Here is a 21,735-nt window from a genome sequence, read left to right on the forward strand (position 1 = left end):
ACAGCAAAGCTATGCTATCTGCTATCTCTCCTCAACACTCAATTCTTTTACTTGGTTTAGTATTTCTTTTTCTCCAATCTGTTGTGTTAACAAAGATGTCACCCAACACTTTCTTAATTTTGGTAGGTTTGTAGTTTCCAATCTATTTTAGTCTCAAGTATTTGTCTCTTATTTTACTTCTCAGAGGGAAGATAACTTCTAACCTTTGCCACACTGATGTGCATTGCTGAAAGCAATGCAGTTGTAGGAAATCGTTATGCTAATGCCCTATAAGCAGAACTGTTCTGAGGGAAGGGCCTACACCTCAGTAATTTCTTATCACCAAGGGAAAAAATGAAACAGATCATCCTGAAGGCTTTTAGGAATTGACAAGATTATACATTTGCTCACAACTGAAATCCTCAACATTGCTTTTGGGAAGGAGGAGAATGTTATGTACTGTAAACTGTCGCGGAATCAGTGGCATTGCACCAATTTATGCAGTCAAAACATTGAGTTATAAACTCTCTACAGTCACTTGAAACCTGCTGTTTGTTAGTGGGTTTCTTGGTCAGTGTGGCTTTTTGGCCTTGTCTTTCCTAATGGTGTAAGTATCACCTTTTCATATTTAATCTTTTCTAGTGTTAATGAAGTACATGATCCTACATATCAATACAGGGTTGACACAGGTAATTTCCAGGTAAGTCAGATGTGTTTACTTGCTATTACATTGTCAGGTGGAGTTGGGCAATATTGAGGATTCATTTTTCTACTAGAATCTGTGACACAGTTTAGAACATAGGAAATGCTGGTCAGGTGGTCTTACTGAGACTGGAGTGCCTCCAATCTTGCTTCAGATCATGTGTAGGCCATGTTGAGCTCCATCTTGATGAGAAAAGCAAATAGGCTTACAAATGTGGAGACTCAACACTGCAAGTTTGGCCATGGATTCATGGCTGTTGGGATTGAAAGAAAAATTTTAAGCCTCTTACTAAGTCAGTTTTGTACATCTTTACTGCTTCTAAGATCTCCACTCAAGTATATTTCAGACTTTCTGGTCGTGGAGGATCTGATTTATACAGATCCTTGTGTTAGACTCTGTTTTTGGGAATTCACTGATATTCAGCTCACTATGGACTCAGTGAACAAAGTGATAACTTCTATTAAACAGCCTTTCTTTATATTCCCAAAAAGCCTGCCTTGATGTATGGCCATCCTTATTTTGTACTTCCTTGCGCAAGCCTGCTTTCCCTGAATGAAGTTCTTCCCAGAGAGGGTGATTTGCCATTGGAATGGGCTGCCCAGGGAGGTGGTGGAGGCACCATCCCTGGAGGTGTTCAAGCAAAGCCTGGATGAGGCACTTAGTGCATGGTCTAGTTGACCAGATAGGGCTGGGTGCTAGGTTGGACTGGATGATGTTGGAGGTCTCTTCCAACCTGGCTGATTCTATGATTGTCTGACGTGCTTTGGGGAATAACTATTTCTACTGGAGACAGAAGGAAAAGATCATTTAAAAAACCCCAAACTCACACTTTTCTTACAGGGAATGAAAATTTTCTTCCTTGTGGTGGCAACTACCTACATTCTCTACCTTTTGTTCCTGATAGTGAGGGCATGCTCAGAACTTCGTAACATGCCTTATGTTGGTAAGGAGTATTTTTTGATTCTTCTTCAAAGAAGCTTGCTCCTCCTAGCTCTAAGTGCAAATTTGCTAATCACTTTTCTCAATCTTTTCCAGATCTCAGGTTAAAATTCTTAACTGCATTAACCTTTGTAGTGCTTGTCATTAGGTAAGGCTTTTCAATCTGACTTTTGCAGTGTCTTTTACAGGGCTTTGAATACATTTTGTTGAGAATAAAATTGTCTCTAAAACTGAGAAATGCCTTTTGATATGATTGTTATGACAGGCATTTCTTAATTTTTCAGTCCTCCTTGTGACTTTTAGAGATAACGTTACATTATTTCTCTTACCACAGCAGCACACTGCAAGGTTAAGAAATTTGCTTTAAAGATACTGTCTGTACTGCTGAGTGGTCTGCAGTGCACCGTTCACCTCTTTTGGAGCTTTGTTAAGCTACACTTGGTCAAATCAAAAGTTTAGTTTCTTAAATTATTGTTAAAATTTGTCTCCCTCACTCCATGGAGTTATTTCAAGTTGCTGTGACTTTGGGATTGTCTGTAGTGGATGAAATCTGAGGGAAATAGACTGGGGGGGGTTATTAATCTTTACTCCATTGACTGCTGACTTTTAATCACAGAGTAACCATTCTCAATGTAACATTGCAAGAGCAAAAGTATCTGAAAATATAGGGTCAGCATGTCAGCATGATTATTTTCCTCTGTACTCTTCTATCAAGACACAGTATACTTACATGCTTTAACTTGTTTCCACAGCATTGTTATACTCTACCTACGCTTTGGAGCACAAGTTCTACAGGACAACTTTGTTGCTGAGCTGTCGACTCATTATCAGAATTATATCCTTGGGTTGTGATACTGCTCACATAGGAGTGGTTCTTTTTTTTTCATGCAGAAGGTATTTTAAAATGATGTACCTAAGGACTGAGACCTTTGACTTCTAGGTGAACTTTTGAAGTTCAGTCCATTTTGATTCAGGTTTCATCTTGGCATTTTGTAATGGCTCTTTGTGAAGAATTATGAAGTGAGATGGTTTCGGTCTGATTTTTTTTTGACATCACATAAATCACAGCTACATCTGAAACTCTTCAAAAGAGTGAAGGTGTAGATATGTATGCATTCAAATAATGTTAATAAGTTCTTGTGACAAATCTGGCTGTATTTACTGCATGAATTGAGTTTGCTGCTTACCTAGCAATGTGGGGTGTCCCAAAATATGTGGGGTGTACTCAAAATATGTTTTTTTACATGTGGAAGAGGTCATAGCAGAGACTTTGAGTGACTTGGGAGAGCCTATTTCTTATGTTTGTTGCCAAACAGGATTACAAACTATTTCTGGACCTGAACTATGCATAAGATCTTAGTTGAATCTGCTTTTTGGAAGTGCCTGTGTGACTGACCCAAAATGATGGCATTCAGACTTGTACCTACAGGTAGTACTTTCTCCTTCTCAATTGCTGTGCCATGGAACAACTTTGACAGCAAACAAACCCCAACACCTGAACACTCTCTTTACTCAGCTTTGTTTTGGAATAGCAGGCAGAACTATTCAACTCACCATGCACTCCACCACTCAAAAGCAGACCTCATCTCAGCAAACGACACTTGCCTTAAAGCTTTGTCTCCAGTGGGAGCTTTAGTTGTCATTGAATTTAAAACATGCGATTTTGTTTAGCCCTTTGTGTTCTCAAATTTCAGTAAATTAAATGTTTTCATTTAAATTTGGGTCTTGTTTCCAAAGTTAATATGAGCAATATCCTTGACACTTCCTACCAGCAGAATTCCTATCATTTTATGGTTTATTGAACTTTTATCTCTACACGTTAGCCTTCGTGTACTCCCCCTCAAAGAATGCACTATATGGTAAGTGTAAGCAGTTTTCTGGCAAACTTAGATGACAAGAGCTGGCATAGTACCAGATGCTGTATAACATCTTGATATCTTGGCTGTCTTGTTACAGTTAACAGAAGCAGCTCCACTGAGCATATTAGTGTGGCAAAAAGGAACTAGTGCATAAAATGTAGACAATTTATTGGTTAGACTTCAGTTCCTACGCACTTATATCAAGCTGATGATATGATGCAATCACTTCTTGCTGATTCATAATCCTCAAGGAGCAACAATACTTCATTTGTACTTTGTTCTAGCAAAGGTTAATAGATTGTTGTGCTGGCAAAGTGGACTCTGAAATATGTAACATACTGTTAGGAAAGTAGGAGTGGAGCCGATCTCTAACATGGGAGGAATTTTGGGGCACTTGCTTTAGCAAGAAGGTTGCACAGGGACTATGTAAAGGGAGATAAGGGCAGTTGGGGGTATCTGTTTTTGCATCTCTGTAAAGGATGTAATCTGATTCAGATGACAATTATAAAGCATTATCCCTCCTTAATAGATAAAGATCTGTGAAAGAAATATTTATACCAAGTGCATTCTCAGCTTTAAGTATTGAATTTAAAATATAGAACCAAAGGATAGTTCAGGTTGGAACTGAGAAAAAGCATCTGGTCCAACCATTCATGGGAGAGGGAGTCTAGGTGAGATTATCTAGCACTCTGTCCAGTCACATCTTATATGATGGACTATACAGGAGGAAGACAGCAAATAGTAGAGCTGATCCTTTCTCTAAAGTTCTTAGAATTTGTTTGGATGGAACTATTACAGAATACTGCTGGGTTTCCATTAAAAAAGACAAGAGAAATGGTCAAGTGAGGATAAAAGCTAAAAACTTGCTGTTGAGTTGCAAGAAGGCAGAAAGTAAAAAGCTGCCAGGAAAAAGATTTTATAGCAAATTGCTGGGCTGCATTTTACTTGCATATAAATATGAACTGCAGCCAAGCAGTGCAGATTACACAAGAAGTGAAGGCCTTAAAACAAGGTAGGGGAAATTGTCATAAATAGCCCTTCACCTTACCATAAAGGCACAAGTCTTTCCTCCTGTTACAATGATGAAATACAACTGGCTCATCACTGACTAGCATGAAAGGGAGTACAACTTTGGTCTGCTATATTTGTATCTTGGAAACAACCAAGGAGTTAAAGAAGTCTGTGCTTGTTAAAGACATGTGAACATACATTCTGAATGATTAACAAATTCTGACTTAATTACTCTTATGTGCAGATTGAAATAATATGACACAGGAAACTGCACAAGGGAGATCCACTTGTACAACATGGAGAATATCTATTCAAAACTGAGATGTTTGTTTCATCTCCTCAGCTCTTAAGAACACTATGATGTTGTGGCTGAAGGGTGAAGAATTTAAAGGAGAGAATTCCTATTTGGATACCATTTTGTTGAATTGTAGTCATGACTGCCTTTGAAGTTGTCAAGTCTGTTGAGTCAAGTGTTGAGTTTGAAGTACAGCCACATTTCTGTATTTCAACAGCCAGCAGTGTGGCCAGGAAGGCCAACAGCATCTCAGCCTCTATTGACAATAGTGTTATAAGCAGGACCAGTACTCAGTACTGGTAGGGCCACACGTTGAGTAGTTTTCACTTTCGGGACCCTCTCTAGAAGGACACTGAGGTGCTAGGGCAGGTCCAGAGAAGAGAAACAAAGCTGATGAAGGCTCTGGAGAATAGGTCTTATAAGGAACAACTGAGGGAACTGGAGTTGTTTAGTCTGGAGAATAGGAAGCTAAGGGGGTACCTTATTGCTCTCTATAACTACCTGAACAGAGGTTGTAGCAAGATGAGTGTCAATCTCTTCTCGCTAATAACAAGCAGTAAGTCAAGAGGAAATGGCCTCAAATTGCACCAGCAGTGGTTTAGATTGAACATTAGAAGATGCTTCTTCACTGACAGGATTCTCAGATGCTAGAATAGGCTTCCCAGGGAGGTAGTTGAATCCTCATCCCTGGAGGTGTTTAAAAGATGCATAGATGTGGTGTAAAGGGACATGGTTTAGCACCAGACTTTGTAGTTGCATAATGACTGGACTCGACTTCCTGATCTTAAAGCTCTTTTCCAACTAAAACAGTCCTATGGTTTTATATTTAATGTGCTAAATTAACCCTTAATTGTATTTTCCAGAATCACAGTTGAAAGACAATCCTGCTTTTTCTATGCTGAATGATTCAGATGATGATGTGATTTATGGGTAAGACTATAAAATACCTATAGAAAGTTACTTTTGGTGCTATTCTGATCATGTTCTTTTCCATATTCACTAAATAAGTGAAGGATTTGTGCATTATTAGAGTGTTCTGCTTAAGGAACAGAAACAGCCTTATTCTGAAACAGATGCAATGAGAGTGCATTTCTATTTGGGGGTTTGGATGTTTTATTTCTAAAAGGGATTGCCATGGCACTGATACAAACAGATAAGAAAGTATTAGGATGCTGGGAAGGTCATGGACTGAAGGCAGCAAGAGCTAGGAAAGGAAAGGACTTCAAACCAGGAAGGATTGCAGGAATTTGGCTGAGTTAGTAGAGAGGCAACTCATACATAAATGCTTAAGGGTAGGAAAATAGTTCTTCAGTGTCCATCACTTAGTGAAATGAGAATAATCAAATCTAGTATAGCTTCCTGGACTTGTGTGAGTTCATGTAATATGAACGTTTTATTAGCAGTTAAAATGCATCTTGATCAGGTGTATGCTGGACACTGAACAAACTCATGTATCTTCCCCTGATGTTTTCACCTCTTAACAAAGACATCAGAGTGGCTGGAACAGTATGGGTGGGGTTACTGCTGCAGTAATCTGGACAAGTTTGTGCTAGACTGAGCTAGATTGCTTTTGTTTAGTGAGATGAGTAGGGGTAGTACCAGCTTGTTTCTATACAAGTCCTTGTGAAAAGTGGCTTGTAGTTACTGGACTGGAGAAGAGGAGGCTCAGGGGTGACCTCATTGCTGTCTACAACTACCTGAAGGGAGGTTGTAGCCAGGTGGGGGTTGGTCTCTTCTCCCAGACAACCAGCAACCTAACAAGGGGACACAGTCTCAAGTTGTGCCTGGGGAAGTGTAGGCTGGATGTTAGGAGGAAGTTCTTCACAGACAGAGTGATTGGCATTGGAATGGGCTGCCCAGGGAGGTGGTGGAGTCACTGTCCCTGGAGGTATTCAAGAAAAGAGTGGATGAGGCACTTAGTGCCATGGTCTAGTTGACTGGATAGGGCTGGGGGATAGATTGGACTGGATGATCTTGGAGGTCTCTTCCAACCGGTTTGATTTATGATTCTATGACTAACTTCTATTGTGGATCATCCTCTGGAGAGAAATCGTATCTATAGTTCCTGTCTCAACAAGGAATAAAACCAGATACCAGCATGTTGCCCAAATAACACTCTGATGCCTCAATGCAGTTTAGAACTTTCCTGTATATTTTGGACTTTCTATTTGAACAACCATGTTCAGAAATGTTAACAGCTGTGTTTCACAGGAGTGACTATGAAGAAATGCCACTTCAGAACGGCCAAGCTATTAGAGCTAAGTATAAAGAGGAATCAGACAGCGACTGATTTTGATGCAGACAGACTTGCTCAGTTGGAATTAAACCAATTTTGAAGATTTCCTGGATGGACAACTTCCTTGGCTTCCTTACAGTGTGCTGTCATCTGAACACCCAACTCCTAGGAAGGACATCCTGCTTCTCTTTCTGTTTACAAAGTGAAATCTGAAATGCTTGAAACAGTTATGGTGAAGACTTCAGAAATGTACATTTTTATACATCTTGTGAAATACCTGATAGCAGGATGCTTGTGGACTAAAATCTCTTAAGTTTGTTTCCATCTAGAAGTGTCACTGATTATATACCAATTTTAGAATTGGCAAGGAATGAAGTGTGTTAAGTTTTGGGATTTTTTTTCCCTTTAATGCAAGAAAGCACAGCTTTCCATTTTTCCTTTGAAGAAATCATACAGACTTCAGGCCATTTTTTCAACTTAACTGCACCAAAGTCACCTCAGTGGTACAAAACTACTTGTATAATACATGTTTAATAACATGCATTACTGCCACAACAGAAGGGTTTGGGTTTGGTTTGTTTTAAACAGCCCTTTCAAATGGAAATATTTAGGCAGCAACAAACCTCAGAAGGAAGCCAGCACTCTTTTTTTAATATGCTGGAGGAGATTGTTACACTTACAGAGAACACAGTAGGAAAGTTTCTTGGAGCATTGCTATTTCAAATTTCCAATGATTTGATTTACAGAGGCTTTTTCCACATCAGAATTTATCCTTAAGTTATATTAGCAGATAGTTAATTGACATCCTAGGCACAATCGTGGTTGCTCGTGTACTGAACATGGGTGAGAGTTAGCTTTTGAGCGTGGTCTGTCCGTAGCTCAGCTTTTATGCCACAGTTGTCAGCTGTACTGATTCAAACTTTTGCTGGCACATCTTTCAATAGTCTGTATTCCAGTCTGTGCTGGAGCAGATTTTATATGGGAATTAAGTATTCCTAGTACAATGCTGCTTTACTGAAAAGTTACTTTTTCTCCTACATTATTGTTCTGTTCTTTATTTAAGTGGATGCTGTTTGTTTCTAGTACTTTCATTTTCATGTACTTGACCTGTCTTAAAGTTCTGGATTTTTTTCATGGATTTGTTAACTGTGATTTATTCTTATAAAGTTTTTCTGGCCTGCTGCTCTAGAAGACTCTCAAAAGTCCAGATAATGTACTAGAAAATGGTGTTGGCTCACACTAGAAAATTGTGGTCATCATTGAGGCAGTTTAAGTAGAAGAGTGAAGTCCTACTAGACTTGCTGAATCACATTGGGGGAACAGATTTATTTGGCTTCGTTCTAGACTGTTCTCATTGTGATAACTTCTTGGCAGCAGCCAAAGATCATGAAGACTTTCCAAGATAGCAGTTTGCTTAAAGAGGACCAAAGGAAATGCTTTGTGTGCTGCATCCTTCCTATCAAGATTAGTTCAGATTATGTTGGTGCTCTACTAAAGACAAGTGTGCTAAGATGCTCTGTAAGAGAGAGAGAGAGAACACTTTCTAAAATCATGAAGACCTGTGACATTTTTGTGAGCATCTGATACTTAAAACTTGTGGTACCAAGGATCATTTGTTTGTTAGAAGCCAAAGTAGTGCTGCTGGGGTGGAGGGAAAGATTTTCCCCCTTTAATTTATTAATGAATTGCTGTCAGTTAGAAGAACATATCAGAAAATACTATTTTGAGTTAGTGTTTTCTTTTTTTTCTCCCAGTGAAGTGCAATTAGCTGCACTTTCAGCACTTCCTATTACACTTAGCAAGTTTGGAAGATGACTTTTGTTATGTTGAAAGGGGAGAGACCATGTTCCTTTTTACTCTTTCCCAGATGACTCCTGAGGTTTACAGCTGTTTGAATTTGCAAAGTCAGACTTGGGAGCCACCTACAAATTCCTTGCATACTCCCAGTTCTTTTCACTTGCATTGGAGTGATAGCAGATACAGGAACTCAAAAATTGGTATTATATGACCCTTATATATTCAGATCCCATAATGTTTAATTCAGTTCTAAATTGTGCTGAAGAGACAAGAGGTTTGATTTGACCAATGTGCAAAGTATATTGATGGTTCTTATCACAGTCTGAAAACGATTCCTACAGGAATATTACAATATGGGTTGGAAGCTGCTTGAAAGTAGGTGACATGAATTCACCTCTGAGTACTGTAACCTAAGGGTGAAACAGAAGATACCTGGACAAGAAACTGGCCTGCCCTTCCTTTCATTACTGCTAAAGTAATTAAGTATCTCCATCACTAGTGGAACTGTCTAAAATGAGAAAAGTATGCAAAAAGGCCTCAGAGCATACAGCATTCCTGCTCTAAAGAAAATGCTATCTATAAAATAACTGCAAGACTTCCATGTACAGTGATCAAGAGGAACTTTTAAGAAATCAATGCCTGAGCTTACACCATTCATGGCAACCATTTTCTGTAGTATCTGCTATAAAAATACAGTTGCTGTTTGAAGTGGTTGGAAAGAAGAGGAAGTAGAAGGCTTAACACTAAGGAGCAGCTAGTGCAACAGAGTCACGGCATTAATACTGAGGAAAATGGGAGGATGGTTCCATCTAGGGAAGACTTTGATCTGTTGTCTTTCTCTGAGCCAAAAGACAACTTTGTATCTGTAGTCACCTAACTGTTCCCCCACTTCCTTTTGCTTATACCAGTAATAACCTTTGCATTACTCTTAAGTGTTTTTTTTAGAAGTTTGTAAATATGTAAAATGAAAATATGGAAGAATTGTATACCAAAATGGTATAAAGATGTGTAAGATAAATGCTCTGTTTAATAAGAAGCTGTAATTAATACTGCTTTGAGAAAGTGTGCATGAGGACGTGTGTTAAATATTCTGTGTATCTAGTAATTGTGTTAATGACAGCCAATTATCCATTTATGTTGGAAAACTTCATGCTAATATGCAATATGAAGGAAAAAGTAGTATTTTACTTCAAGCAAAAGTTGGGTATTGAGCTTCTTAAGAATTCATTTGCATAATCGTTATTAAATATGTTCATAATAAAGTTTTTTATCTTTATATTGTATCCTGGGTTTATTTACCTTCCAGTGAATGATTAACTGTAGCATTTTCCTAAGTGATACATATGCATTTGACAAGTATTTCCTTGTATGTATCTGCATAAGGATGGGATTCAGGAGGTTGTATCAGTACAGATTAACCAGGGGGTTATGCTTTGGGCTGGTTTTGATGCTGCTGCCAAGGCTTGAAGGGACAGGTTGCTAATTTTCCTAAGAAATAAATACTCTAGCACTTTTTCACAGGGAAACTGACAGTCTCCAGTGAAGTGGCTTGCCATGAAAGAGATGAATTTACAGAGGTGTTCTGAAATGGGTAAGTTAGCAGAAATATGTAAGTCTTACCAGCTATAGTACAAGTCTCCAATGTACCAGACCCAGATCTGCTGATCAACAGCTTCTTTTGCCTTACTGACAATGGACAGGAAGGCAGTTGGGACCTGGCTAGCACTGTTTTCTCTACAATCTGTTTGGACACAGAGTAAAACCTTTGTGTACCCAGCACTATGGAAAACAAAGACTCTGCCATTTGATTGTTCACTATTTTCAGACTGTGGAAAGATCCTGTTCTATCAGCAGTCACCTCATTCTAAACTGTTTTAGTTGAGACACATTCTGAAATCAGTCAACAGGGTTTCCTAAATACAAGCAAATTCAGATAACTCAGACTGATTCTATCCCAGGAATACTCTCCCAGACTTGTTTTGCCAGTAATTGTTTCACCATCACTAACAGTGAGCTACTGCTTAAAGGCAGTTTGGCAGTTCACAGAGGTAGTCTGAATTTCAGTGTGTGCTTCCCATTTCTTTAATTAATGATAAACTGAAAAAAAAATTACCCATGCTGAAAACTTGTTTTACTTGTTACTCCTCTGCAGCTCTACTCTTGAAGGCAGGAGACTTACTTCAGACACGTAGACCTGCAGCAGATTTTCCCCTTCCTGTTCCACTATCAGAACTCATCATACTCACTACCAGCAGAACCATCGTAGAAGAGAGCAGGTAAGTTCAAGACCTACCTAACACACGTAACTGGGTGAATGATGAGCTGTGTACAGCTTGCTCAACACATCTAGAATGTGAAAAGGCTTATCTGGTTTTATTCCATGAAGATAGTTATGTTATCGCTCTATGCCTTAAATAAACAGGTCCCAAAAATGCTGCCAAGTTACTTTCTGATAAACATAATCTCATTTTCTTGCAATTTTATAGTGACTTTGGCAAAATCACAATCTCATTTTCTTGCAATTTTATAGTGACTTTGGCAAAATCACAGAGTGCTCTGTTATGCCCTTCAGCTGCCTAGAAGAGACCTGAAAATAACAAGAGTTACATTTAAATGAATCACAACACTGGTTATGAATTTCAATAATTTAATGCTAACCAAAAGTACAAAGTATGAAAGTCAGTGTCTCGTTTATATTGGTCTTAAAAAAGAAATCTATAGAAAGTGTTCATACTGCAGCAGATTTCAGCATTAGCACCTTGAAGAGAAGTCCTGGAAGTGTTAAGACAGTATGGCAACACTGATACAATACTAAGTACAAACATGAACTACGTAACAGCATGTTTTCACATTTCTACCTCTTAAAAGTTTAAAAGTACATTAAAACCAGAAGGTGTTCAGTTGTATTCACAGTCTGTGTAGAGATGGAATCAACTGCTGGAGTAGAAAAGAGAAGGGTGAATGATTTCAAGGCAATTATATTGCAAGTCCAAAGGCACTGACAATACAGTACATGGTCTTATTCTCCCATCTCACAGTGCAGGTTCCTACAAATACAAAAAAAGGGTTTCAGAGACAGAAGAAAGTTACAGTGATTAGAAGCACACCCTTATATGTGTATTTGTAACAGCTGACATTAAGAATCAATCTTTCACACTAGCTACACATTTCATATGCAGCAGAGTTATCATCACAACCAAATAGAGAAACTACCAAACAGTATGCTATCATTCCAGAACTAGCTAGCCTTAAGGGGGACTAGCATTAAAGCTGCAAGTTGAAAAATCCAACAGTTCTGTTCCTTACCATCACTGGAGTTGTCCCAGAAGCAAGAGCTTGCTGTATGTAGCCCAGCACCATTCTTCTGCATAATCACACAAGTCACTGTTAGTAAAGAAGCTTTTGTTAATTCATCACTAACATTTTTGCTTAGCATGGTATACACATATATACATGAGTATATATACACATACATACATGAGTAGTTTACAGACATGGTTCTTGGCAAGATCTTCACTCACCCATCAGTTATGTCAGCTTTAACAGAAAAGAGAAAGTTGAGCTCACCAATATACTTGAAAGGTTTCCCCAACTTTGTGAGCTGGCTTAAAGTTTGTTCCACCACACTTGTTGTCCACTGGTTGACTTTGCTGTGCTGGTAAGCGTTGCCAGCTATTGCACTTTCTATGGCCTGTTGATGACAAACATGTAAAATAAGCTGCACTGTTGTGGAATCTACAAGGCATCCATTTACCCACTCCTACATGGAGCACTAAAGATGAGACCTCATACCCACAGGAAAAAAAATCCTAAATCCTGGTTGTCCATACTGACTGGTGGAAGGGTTTTCAATTACTAAAAAGCTTGCAGGTCAGAGTGTGAACTAGGCACAAGGAATATTATCACAGATTCCATCCTCTCTTCATTTTGTGGTGCTCTGATCATTTCTAATTCCCGTCTCAATGTTCTGAAGCCAGAGTCATGAAAGGTGTTTTTATTTACACAGTCCTGAAGAGACTGAAAAAGTACAACAATGGCTAATTGAAACACATTATTCTATGGAAACAAACTGAAGGATTTTCAGTAAAATCATTTTTGGGAAACAAACTCCCAAAACATCCATGTAGTTGCCAGTTAAATGGATTATTTGGCCAAAGGCTTCATGTTACTTATGAGGATATTTTCCTCTTTAAGACATAAATAAATCTGCATGCTTTCTGCTGATAGATTTTTTTTCCTTACACAGAAACTGTATAAAAAACAAGCAGAAAATTATTTCAGATCCAGAAGAGACAGGACATGTATTAAAGCAAATGTATTCGATGTACTGAATCTGAGCAAAACAGTGGTTTTGCAACAAGAAAAAGACTGCACTAGTTTACAAGAATAACTCTGGACACAAAAAATAACTCCCTCTGGAAATGTTCTAGACATCAACAAGAAGAGTTAATCATTTCAAATGAGCAACAACTCCTTTTGAAGGGACAGCATCTCCAAAGAGAACAGAAACATATGCAGGCAGCCTATAAAAAACAACCTACCTTCTATACATTACTTAAATGCAAAATCTCTGTAAGGTGAAACATAAACCCATAAACATTCCCCTAGACATTTTAACAGGGATACATTGCAACTATACAGAGGCATGTGAAACTCTTTTCATTATCTTTTGGATTTGTATTACAGAGAACCACAGAATGGTCTCCACTGGAAGGGACCTCCGAAGGTCATTTAGTCCAACATACACCCTGCAGTAAGCAGGGGCATCTTCAACCAGATCGGGTTGCTCAGAGCCCTGGCAAGGCTCACTTTGAGTATCTCCAGGGATGGGGCCTCAACCACCTCCCCAGGCAACCTGTTCCAGTGTTCCACCACCCTCATAGTAAAGAATCTGTTCCTAACATCCAATCTAAATCTGCTCTCCTCTAGTTTGGAGCTATTGCCTCTTGTGTCCTGTAACTGTGTACTGGCCTTTGTAAACAGTCTCTCTCCAGCCTGCTTGTAGGCCCCCTTCAAATACTGGGAAGCTGCTATTAGGTGTCCCCAGAGCCTTCTCTTCTCCAAAATGAACAACCCCAGCTCCCTCAGCCTGTCTTGATAGCACAGGTGCTCCAACCTCCTGATCATTTTCATGGCCCTCCTCTCTCTGGACCTGGTCCATCAGGTCCATGTCTCTCCTATATTGAAGGCTCCAGAGCTGGATGCAGTACTTCAGGTGAGGTCTCACTGGAGTAGAGCAAAGTGGCAGAATCACCTCTCTGGATCTGCTGGCAACACATCTTTTGATGCAGCCCAGGATGTGATTCGCCTGCTGGGCTGCAAACACACAGTCTGCTCATGTCCAGCATCTCCAAGTCCTTTTCCACAGGGCTCATCCCACAACTACAGCTGGGTACATTTTCCACTTAATTGGTTAAATCAGCAATAACCTATACTTTGATAGAAGCCTATCTATAAATCTATTCCATATCAGTTATCAGATTTTCTTTTATGTCTTTTAGCAAACATCATACAAGATACCATCACATCAAAGACATGAAAATGTCAGTTTACCTCTTTAATGATGCCACTAACTTCATCAACAACAAAGGAAGGCTAAAAAAAAAAAGGTAGAATTTTAAGTAATCAGTGGATACATTCTTCTGTTTACAGAGTTCAAGCTTTCTTAAGAACATGCACTAGAGCCTTAATTTATGCTTGTCAGATGTCTTCAAAGACAGAAGATACCAAGTCTTCCTTTAATTGCTCATATGTACTCTTGGCTACCTGAACCCAGTCAAGTTAATATTCTTAGCAAAGTAACAAAAAGATAACTGACACTGGCTGGCTTCCTAGGTCAAAGTATTAAAAATTTAACTTGAAAGGTTGTGAAATAATTTATGTAGCAGTTCTGTACACATATGTTTCCATTTCACAATGAGCATTAATAGCCACACTGTGCAGTGGGGTGGCAGAAAAAACCTCAGTGTGCAGACACGGCTTAGGGTTAAATGAAACTGACATCTCCAGGGCACTGATGCAGACAGAACACCAAATCACAGCTCATGGAAAAGCTTTCCTGACAGTCTCAGCTGAGGATAGGGAGAAAAATGCTTCTTAGACATCAAAATGGAATTATAGCTTGCTGGACTTCCCACCACCTTCAGTCTTCTCTCAGGCTCCTGGGAGCACAGATGACAGATAGGGAATCAGGGGAGAGAAGGCCCCAACATTTTACTAATCTTACTTACTTACTACTGGCTTACTTGTATGGTTAGTATATTTTCCTGTTTTAATCCCTCAGCTACTGTTGCCTCCCATGTCAGGTGGTTCAAACAAGCTGCCACCAGTGCTGGCAAGAGCCCAGCACCCCCGGCCAGAGGGCAGAGACAGGTGGGATCCTGCACAGCAAGCCATCCACCTCAGTTGTCTGCATGGTAGTGAATTTTACAGGTACTCACATTTAAGATGTGCCACTGGTTTTAATCAATTAAAAGCTGTAATTATCAAAGTATCCTTTCCTATGGAGCCTAAGTGAAGAATATACTTGCCAGGCGTGCTGGCAGACATGAAGCATGCTGTCAGGCATGATAAACTATATATGGATTTTCATCACAAAGTCTAGAACTCTGCTCAGAGATGCCTTTAAGAGAGCATAAATATGGCTCACCAAAGTAAACTGAACCCAAGTTCTCAAAGGTATTAATATATCAAATTCATATAGAAACAAGTGGGAAAGAGCCAGTGATAGATTCAAGAACTTGCTCTAGAACTGCTGTTAGTGCTTGACCTTTTTTAGGATGACAGTGCATAGGGGTTTAGATGCATGATAGAACATAAAGTTCTGCTATCCAGCTTTATGCTGTAATAATACAGCACTGCTAACCCACCTTTCACTAAGGCAATATAAACACTTACTGTATTCACAAAACAATGGGGGAAAAGTCAGAAATGTTATGGCTTGCCTGTACTACTGCTCTGGAACAAGGAAAGCAGATGCAGTGTTTCAGATGGCTTGTTTAAAGGGAGTGCTCCCAGGCAACAGATGCAACCTGCGAGGCAGTATTGTATTTTAGCAGTTCTGAGAGCGTTGGGGGGTTTTAAACAGCTGTCAGAACGACGATCAAGTATGTTAAGAATATTTCTTTCGTTAACATACCTGCTAATGGGTAACAATAGCGAACCGGTCAAGGCTGTCAGAACAGCCCAAGCCTGACAGACTTCCACTCCCAACACTGCTCTGCCATTGTCTGACCAAGTCACAGCGCTGCCGTTTATGAACTGTCACAGCTCAGAGAAAATGTCCCTCTGCAAAACCTTGCTGAGTAGTCACTTCACATGATAAAAGCCCTCCCCTTGTCAGGTCTGTATATTCCTTAATAGGGTATAATGTCTAATTACTGCGCCTGTAAGACCGATCTAAACGGGGCAACCTAACCCTTCTGCCACAGCGCGCTGCGTGGTGCTGCTGGTGAAGCCAGAAGCCAAGACACTCCTGCAGCATTTCCTCAGTGATTCGCAGCGGCAGCTTTCGGGGGAGACAGGCATGAACTGACGCCAAGGAAGAGGCGTCCGGCGAACCCCCGGAATCAGCACGGCCAGTAGCCAGCTCCGCTCCCACCAGCCCGCCCCGGGAGGCTGCAGCCCCGAGCGCTTGGGCGGCAGGAACAAAGCCTGGGCCTGTCTCCAGCCGTTGCCCGGGACGCGCGCCTCAGACAGCACCGCCGCCCAGCGCCGCCCCGCCAGAGAGCGGCAGGGGTGCGGACGGCGCGGCGGCGGGCGAGACTACCGACGGCTCCAGGCTCGCCGGGGCAGACCCAAGGGTGGGGCCGGGGGAGAACACGTATCGCCTAAGACTCTCCGCCAGCCCGCAGCCCCGAAGGTGCACTGCTCCTGCCGCCGCCGCCCCGGCCCGTTACCTCCTCCCCCGACTGGAAGTCGTCCATCTTCCCGGTGCAGCCCTCACTCCACACCCCGTCACCGCCCCTCACGGCCGCCGCCCTGCGCGCCGGCTGCTGCCCGCACTACGCCGCGCCCCAGCTCCAGCAGCCTGGCGGCGACTGCGCAGTGAGGCCCGCGGGCGGCGGCGCCCGACCACCGACACCTTCCGGCGCCTGCGCCCTGCTGTGTCCGCCTTCCGCGCAGCCCTGCGCCTCCCGGCTCGAGAGGCGGCAGCGCAGCTGCGCAGCCCTGCGCCCCCCCAGCGGCCTCTGCGCCCATGCGCAGTGCAGCTCCGCGCGTCTCGGGCGCTAGCGGCGGGGTGCGCTAGCGGCGGGGTGCGCCGCCGTGGCTGCAGCAGCCGGGGCCGGTCCGCCCAGTGCCCGCCGAGGTGGCGCGGGTTCGGTGCGGCAGTGCGGGAGCGAGGGAGGAGGCGCTGCTTGAGGCGGCAGTGGGGCTGATACGGCGGTGTGAATGCCCCTAAGCCGGGGGATGAGAGAGAGGGTAGCTTGTCCCAGCTGTGTTTTCCACTGCATTAGCTTGTTGAGTTGAGCGGGCGTGCGCAGAGACGTGGGTCCGAGGGGCCCTGCCCTCAGACAGGCGACTGCGCCTGAGCCAGCAGTGTGCCCAGGTGGCGTCCTGGCCTGTACCGGGAGTAGCGTGGCAGCAGCACCAGGGAAGGCATTCAGACGCACCTTGGGTGCTGTGTCCAGTTCGGGGCCCCTCAATTGAAGACAGATATTGAGGTGCTGGAATGTGTCCAGAGAAGGGCAGCAAGGCTGGTGAGGGGCCTGGAGCACAGCCCTGTGAGGAGCGGCTGAGGGAGCTGGGGGTGTGCAGCCTGCAGCAGAGGAGGCTCAGGTGAGACGCCATTGCTGTGTACAACTGCCTGAAGCGAGGCTGCAGCCAGGCGGGGGTTGGTCTCTTCTGCCAGGCACAGAACGGGAGGACAGTCTCAGACTGCACCAGGGCACGTTTAGGCTGGACGTTAGGAAGAAATCCTTCACCGAAGGAGTGATTTGCATTGGAATGGGCTGCCCAGGGAGGTGGTGGAGTCGCCATCCCTGGAGGTGTTTAAAAGGAGGCTGAATGAGGCACTTAGTGCCATGGTTTAGTTAATTAGAAGGGTTAGGTGTAGGCTGGAGTTGATGATCCTAGAGGTTTTTTCCCAGCCTGATTAATTCTGTGATTCTGGGATGGAGGAGATTCACAACTGGATCTTATTTCTGGAAATATCTGGAAAGAAGGCCATAGTGCATGCCCAGGAGAAGCAGAACAGGAAAAGACATGAAGAATGTGTAAATTCTTACAGTTCTAATCAGAGCCACTTACTGTTGTCAGTCAGAATCAGAATATGGACAATGAAATGGAAGGGTGTGCATTTCACAGCTTGTGGGGTTTGTGGGTGTGTGTATGCAGTGTTTACAGGTGGTCCAAATTGCTGATGGTGCTGACTTCTGAGAACTCTGAAGGGTGGAAGGTTCTGTTCAGGTGCGTAGTGGCCTGGATGAACTGAGACAGGAATAACCAGCTCTAGAAATGAAGACAGGGCAGGACCAGCCTGCTGATATCTGTTCTAAAGACAAGGGAGTAGGGAGGTGCGTTATGATTTGCTGCTGTTTGCCATATGGTGCAGTAAAAACAAGGGAGATGCTGTACTGGGATGTGTACATAGAGGTATTGCTTGCAGGACAAGGGAAGCATCACTCCTACTGCACTTTGTACAGTAAAACCTCACAAGGAGCACACTGTGTCCAGCTGTAGGTGGTGTATTCTGAGAATCATAGAATCAAACAGGTTGGAAGAGAACTCCAAGATCATCCAGTCCAACCTAGCACCCAGCCCTAGCCAGTCAACTAGACCATGGCACTAAGTGTCTCATCCAGGCTTTGCTTGAACACCTCCAGGGATGGTGACCCCACCACCCCCTTGGGCAGCCCATTCCAGCAGCAAATCACTCTCTCTGTGAAGAACTTCAGTTATGGCTTTCAGGGCCCAAGTGCACAAACTCAGCTGTGGCCTTCATCTGCATGCATTCTGCTCCAGGGCTGTCTCTGGGGTGGGCTTTGGCCTGCTGTTTGGTTTTGTCTCCAGTCAAATGTACAACCCAGCCTCCTGAAAAAAAAGATGACTTTGACTGGTCCTCTCACTTGGGGACTGTGTGGGCACCCTGTGGGCAGCACCACTTCTTCCTGCCCCACTGGGATACAGCAGTGCTTTGGCTGACTGCTAGCTCACCCTCAGCTTCACTCTGATCCCTGCACTTGCTGCTCCTGATGGTCATGAAGTGGAGACAAAAATAGAGGCCTTTGGGAAGGCTGAGGAAGTGGTGCTTGTTTAGACGAAAGAATAAAATGGTGTGGCTTGGTTATATTCTTCATGCATATAAAATACTGAGCCAGTTTTCCACATCCAGGAGTGAGGGGGGGAAATGCAACAAAAGCAAAGTGTGACAATTAAAACTTTGGTTAAATATTAGGGGTAAGATGGCAGTAAGGCTATTTTAACTCATCCCAGCTTTCAGATACTACAAGTCTGTTACCATACATAGCTACAACCCCCAGATTATTTATGGTCTTCTATTTTAGTTAAAGTTTTACCTGAAATGACCATCCAAAACCATCCAAATATTCTCTGTTGGGCTCAGCTTTGTGCCCAAACTCAAAGTTGCTTTTGCTTTAATGTTACATCAAAGTAAGTGATTAAACTTGACATACAGAGGTGGAAGTGTTCAAACCTATTAACTTAGGTTATAAAATGGTGGGATGTTTAATTTTGCCATATGACTAGAATTGCCATGCTTTGTTTAATCTAAACCCAGTGCTTCTGAAACCACTCTAAACACTAACAAGGGCTTCTACATTGTTTGTAGCTTATCTGGTAGACCCAGGAACAAGCAAGGCAATCAACCTGCAAGAACAGCCTCTCTTTTTCTGTCTTTGAAATAATTTGGATGCAATATTCACAGATTGGATTGAGTCATCTTGTCCATCCCCTGTGTGGTGAGCAGGGGCACCTTCAACTAGATCGGGCTGCCCAGGGCCACATAAAGTCTGATCTTGAATGTCTCCAGGAATTTGGCCTCAGCAACATTCCTGAGCATCTTCTTCCACTGTCATTCATTGTAAAGAAATTCCTCCTTATGCCAACCTAAATCTACCCTGCTCCAGTTTAAAACCACTGCCCCTCATCCTATCACTACAAGCCTTCTTGTAGGTCCCCTTCAGATGCTGAAATGTAGCTGTAAAACCTCTCAGGAGCCTTCTCATCTCCGGGCTGAGCAGCCCAAATACTTTCAGCCTGCCTTCAGTTTTGAACTTCATTACTCCCAGTTGGTTGTGTAATAGATTGAATTGGGATACCCAATGGAAATAGCATTTTAATTGTTATTTGACATCAGATTTCCAGCTGTGAGGTAAAATATTTTTCTTCTTTTTGCAGATGCATAAGAAAGGAATTATTTTGAACTTTAACTATGCTAATTGCTCTGTTACTCAGACCTAGTTAGAAAACTGTTATGTTTGCAGGAAATAACTGGTAAAGGGTTGGACTTGATGATCTGTGAGGTCTCTTCCAACCCTGATGATACTGTGATACTGTGATAATACAAGTGGAGTCCTGGGGACATTGAGGGTAGTAGCATTTTCACATCTGTAGTATAAGAAAAAGAAAAGAAGTATGTAGAAGTCAAAACCCCTTCTCTTCCTGTGTGTGGTTTGGAGGCTGAGCATGTTTTAGATGGTATCAGTCAGCTTTTATAGGCTCTTGTACTGAATTATCTCTTTAATGTTAGAAAATCAATGGTTTTAATGTTAGAGTAACTTCTCTTTGATTGCTAATTGCTGTCAACAAAACCATAGTCTTGGCAAAAGCCGCTGTAACACTGGAGTTCTTTTTTGAGTGGGTTTGTTCTTAGCTGTTCTGAGGATGTTCTTCTGTACACTTCTGTCTAATTTTGGTGCCTAAAGGGAAGGAAAGGGGGTGGAGAACAGCCACCAGTTTTGTTTAAGGAAAAATAAATAAATAATACGAGTGCTACTCATCTCTTGAAAGCAGTTAACTGCCACACTTCTTTCTTTGGTGGCTGCTGGAAGGGTAAGTACATCATTTTAATCTATTCTTCATGACATTGCACAAGGGGGTGCGTTTTACTTACTGGGATGGTGGGTTTTAAACTGCAAAGACTTTGTGGAAAGACTACAACTGGAACTCAAGTATTTGCCTTGTTGATTTTGTTGTATTTTACCATTTTTTACTTTAAAAATGGGATGCTGTTGAAATCACAAGGTATAAGTTTGGTAAAGCATTATCAGAGAATTTAAAAGTGATTTGTGTGTGTGCAGTGATGTGAAAATTAAACTATTGCAGCCAGGCAGTATAAAATAACACTTTTATGCTCTTATCTAAGAATAAATGTATGGATTTACCTCCTCAGAATAGAAAATAGCCATAAATTACAGTAGCTATTGTGATAAGTTTTTACACTGAACCTTCCTACTCTGCATCCTAGCTACTGATATATTGTATCTATCTTCTAGGTTAATGGATTAAATAATCCAATTAGCTGAAGTCATTGATGGCTGTGGCTTTAGAAGATCAGTTTTTAATTGTCATTATTTTGCTGATGCTTAAGGATCTAAAAAGAGATCAGTAATATGCTACATGCAAAATTGCTTTGAGAAAAAGCTTCCTAAGTCACGCATTTCTAAATGCAAAAATGTAAAGTAAGATACCTTTTGCAGACAATCTGCTCTTAGGTAGCCTTTTCATTGATCTTTAGTAGTGTAGCTACATAATATTGTATCTTGATAGAAAAGAAAAAATCATGGTCTTCTGATATTGCAGTGTGTGTGTGGACCATGTTGCTCATCCACTCTCTTTTCTAAAAGCTAGCTGCAAGGTGCCTGACGCTGGACAAAGTTTGAACAAAGTATTTTACATGAGCTTTATACTGAAAAAGGGAGCAGTGTCATGGTATTTACTAAAGAGTTTGCTGTTG

At 41.9% G+C, this 21,735-nt stretch overlaps 3 protein-coding genes across 9 annotated transcripts in view; 2 read left to right on the forward strand and 1 right to left on the reverse strand.

Annotated features, from left to right (window-relative positions):
• TMEM181 (transmembrane protein 181) overlaps positions 1-10,095 on the forward strand; it is a 41,534-nt gene extending 31,439 nt beyond the window's left edge. For all 3 annotated transcript variants that reach the window (XM_064169245.1, XM_064169246.1, XM_064169247.1), the window contains exons 11-17: positions 622-679; positions 1,523-1,625; positions 1,718-1,769; positions 2,374-2,456; positions 3,391-3,480; positions 5,650-5,716; positions 6,998-10,095. In XM_064169245.1, the coding sequence (XP_064025315.1) occupies positions 622-679; positions 1,523-1,625; positions 1,718-1,769; positions 2,374-2,456; positions 3,391-3,480; positions 5,650-5,716; positions 6,998-7,076 (532 nt within the window). In that variant the 3' untranslated portion in view covers positions 7,077-10,095. The remainder of the gene's footprint in view (positions 1-621; positions 680-1,522; positions 1,626-1,717; positions 1,770-2,373; positions 2,457-3,390; positions 3,481-5,649; positions 5,717-6,997) is intronic.
• Positions 10,096-11,449: 1,354 nt separating this feature from the next.
• DYNLT1 (dynein light chain Tctex-type 1) lies at positions 11,450-16,912 on the reverse strand. Its single transcript, XM_064169349.1, has 5 exons — positions 16,718-16,912; positions 14,373-14,414; positions 12,387-12,510; positions 12,126-12,203; positions 11,450-11,866 (listed from the first exon to the last, which is right to left on the reverse strand). The coding sequence occupies exons 1-5, from the start codon at positions 16,742-16,744 to the stop codon at positions 11,796-11,798; spliced, it is 342 nt and encodes a 113-aa protein (XP_064025419.1). The 5' UTR covers positions 16,745-16,912; the 3' UTR covers positions 11,450-11,795.
• Positions 16,913-20,463: 3,551 nt separating this feature from the next.
• Positions 20,464-21,735, forward strand: part of SYTL3 (synaptotagmin like 3) — a 41,776-nt gene continuing 40,504 nt past the window's right edge. For all 5 annotated transcript variants that reach the window (XR_010307928.1, XR_010307929.1, XM_064169099.1 and 2 more), the window contains exon 1: positions 20,464-20,831. The gene's annotated coding sequence lies outside the window, so the exon portion shown is untranslated. The remainder of the gene's footprint in view (positions 20,832-21,735) is intronic.

This window comes from Pogoniulus pusillus, chromosome 31 (genome assembly GCF_015220805.1).
Source record: "Pogoniulus pusillus isolate bPogPus1 chromosome 31, bPogPus1.pri, whole genome shotgun sequence".
NCBI classification, from domain to species: Eukaryota; Metazoa; Chordata; class Aves; order Piciformes; family Lybiidae; genus Pogoniulus; species Pogoniulus pusillus.

What these genes read in the sequence shown, in the direction of transcription:
- DYNLT1 (XM_064169349.1), bottom strand. Translation starts at nt 16,744, where the DNA reads ATGGACGACTTCCAGTCGGGGGAGGAG. An exon ending in TTAGTGGCATCATTAAAGAG is followed by an intron (nt 12,511 to 14,372) that starts GTAAACTGACAT and finishes TGTCATCAACAG; the next exon opens with GCCATAGAAAGTGCAATAGC. An exon ending in CTGGGACAACTCCAGTGATG is followed by an intron (nt 11,867 to 12,125) that starts GTAAGGAACAGA and finishes TTGTATTTGTAG; the next exon opens with GAACCTGCACTGTGAGATGG.